Source organism: Crocodylus porosus, unplaced genomic scaffold, assembly GCF_001723895.1.
Source record: "Crocodylus porosus isolate Cpor-Errol unplaced genomic scaffold, CroPor_comp1, whole genome shotgun sequence".
In the NCBI taxonomy this organism is placed as follows: domain Eukaryota; kingdom Metazoa; phylum Chordata; order Crocodylia; family Crocodylidae; genus Crocodylus; species Crocodylus porosus.
The window spans coordinates 11,590,383-11,592,709 of NW_017728918.1; the positions used below are offsets into that span (position 1 = coordinate 11,590,383).

A 2,327-nucleotide genomic window follows, 5' to 3' on the forward strand; every position below is an offset into this window, starting at 1 on the left:
CGGACTCGATGATCTGCTCAGGTCCCTTCCGACCCTAGAAACTACGGAACTATAAAACAGCACTGCAGCTAAGCAGAGACACTACCAAGCTGTGCACAGGGCCTTGCAAGACACCAATAACACTGATAATGCCTTGCAAGGGTCTCGTCTCATTGCTGCAATGCAGCAACCCAGTAGCAGAGCTGGCTGCTAGGATGCCCTGACCTCTGAAAGGAAACACCTGGGCCCTGGAAAGGGGTCTCTTAGAAAGACTGCTCATTCCGAGACCATGAGAATCACTGACAACATGAAGCTGACAATGACCAAGCCCTTGTTCTGGCACTTGCCCTACTACCTGTTCTCAGAGCACCAAATGGGCTTGTAGCACTCGTTGGCTGCGCAGCAAGTGTTTGTGGGGCACCAGTAGTGCTGGCTGGGTGTGGGGACAGTGGCACCAAGCATCCCAGAACCTCATGTAGCAGAGCAGACACTGAGGGGCTGGAGAAACGCACCGTGAGGGCATTACCAGGGTTTTTCTTCTAGACAATGGCCCACCCAGATGCACCCTGCAGGGTATGTGTGCTCTGGATCCTCAAGTACAGCCCTCCCAAGTACAAGCATCCATGGGAGCTCGGCAAACTGCGCTCCTTCCTCACTCCCCGTGCACCTCGGTGTACCCACGAGGCTGGCGCAGCCGGACATCGGGGGCATTTGTCTTCTGCCTGAATAGCAAGGTGTGCAATGAACCAGTCAACAGGCAAACGTGTTGGCAGCTAAGTGAGGATGCAGCATCCCTGCCCCTGTGCACAGGAAGAGCAGACACTGATAGACAAGACCACCCAAAGTGCCCCATGAGGGACCCTGCTGCTCCCACAATGGGCCGAAGAAACTGAGGAAAGTGGCCAGGGCTGCTCTTCTGAGGGCCAGGCCCACTTGAAGGCCCATGGAAGCAGAGAGGCAGGGGCATGCCTGCTGCTTGAAGAGGATCCTTGATGCTGCTCAACTGAAACAACCAGTCTCTCAAGCAAGTCCTGGGTGCCTGGTACAAAGCAGGGGCTGGAAGGGGAGTTGAGGGTTTGTACAGAGTGAGGCCAAGCCAAGAGCAGGGCCTGAGGAACACGAGGCACGTTCCTGTACTAGCAGAAAGGAGGGGGAGCACTGCTGTCACCCCCCCCCCTCCAATTAGTAGCCCCATGCAAGAAGGATCACAGGTATAATAAACACACCGCGGGCCTCACCAGTCCTCCCCAATCTTGTAGACATAAATGATGTTGTCTGTCTGTCCGACGGCGATTTTGGTGGAGTCCGGGGAGAAGGCCATGCCCTTCACCATGTAGCTCTTCCTGCCATACTGCGGTGAGGAAGGAAGAAGCACGGACCACAGATGAGACAGTTAATGTGATATGTCCTACAAGAACCTCGCGCAAGAGAAAGCTCATCCTCTTATAGTTTCTAGTTTCATAGTTTCTCAGAGGCAGCTTCTCAAGGGACACGCTGACCTGGCATACTTGGGCACCTGGCATGGGGACTGCTGCTACGGACAGAGATAATGAAATGGGGGTGGCTCAGGCATTCCAGTGCAACCACGACACCCCACACAAGTGGGGGATGAGGTAGCCTGCCTTCCTTTCTGCATGAGCTGCTCTTGGAAAGCACGCAAGGTACTTAGCCCTGGTGCTGCTGGGGCTGCGTTCACACCCGCAGGCAGGAGCATTCCCTCGTGTGCACACGCAAACAATCACCATGGCCAGCCCATCCACACATGCACACACACAAACAGGCGCATGCTCCAAGAGGTGTGTGCATTTACAAACACACACTCAGATGCATGCACATCTTTAGCACAATCCCTTCGACACCCCTACACGCACATGTGTATGTATGTGAAAGTACTTGGTGGCTAGTTTCGAGGGACATGGAGGGACACGTGGGATGAGCCGCCTTGCGCAGGGTCCGTGCTGTGTCACGGCTGCGCAGAGGCGGCAGTGAGCAGACGCTGCCATACCTTGGCGTCCGCCGGCTTGGTGGAGAACTTGTCCCTCCTCTCGCCGTGCTCGTCATACAGCAGCACGACCCTGTCCACCGTGCAGACCGCAAACTTGGCATTGTTGTGGGCCCAGGCCAGGCACGTGACCTTGGCCGCCCCATCCTGGGGAGACAGGCGTGGGTCACCGGGCTGGACCAATGCCATCAGGACCCGGGTGCCGGGCAGGGCTGGTGCCTGCAGCCCCACAACCCTGGAGACACAGTGGTGGGACAAGGAGCCCCCAGGGCCCTGCCTGGCCAGCTCACCCCGCTCCCAGGCCTCGCCTCACCCCACACCCCCACCGGGACACCCCACTCCCTCC

At 57.2% G+C, this 2,327-nt stretch overlaps 1 protein-coding gene across 1 annotated transcript in view; it reads right to left on the reverse strand.

Moving 5' to 3' along the window:
- IFT172 (intraflagellar transport 172) overlaps nucleotides 1–2,203 on the reverse strand; it is a 47,639-nt gene extending 45,436 nt beyond the window's left edge. Inside the window, exons 1-2 of the mRNA XM_019537296.1 lie at nucleotides 1,985–2,203; nucleotides 1,218–1,330 (exon numbers count right to left, since the gene is read on the reverse strand). Of these exons, the coding sequence (XP_019392841.1) occupies nucleotides 1,218–1,330; nucleotides 1,985–2,170 (299 nt within the window). The 5' untranslated portion in view covers nucleotides 2,171–2,203. The remainder of the gene's footprint in view (nucleotides 1–1,217; nucleotides 1,331–1,984) is intronic.
- Between the last annotated feature and the right edge of the window lie 124 nt (nucleotides 2,204–2,327).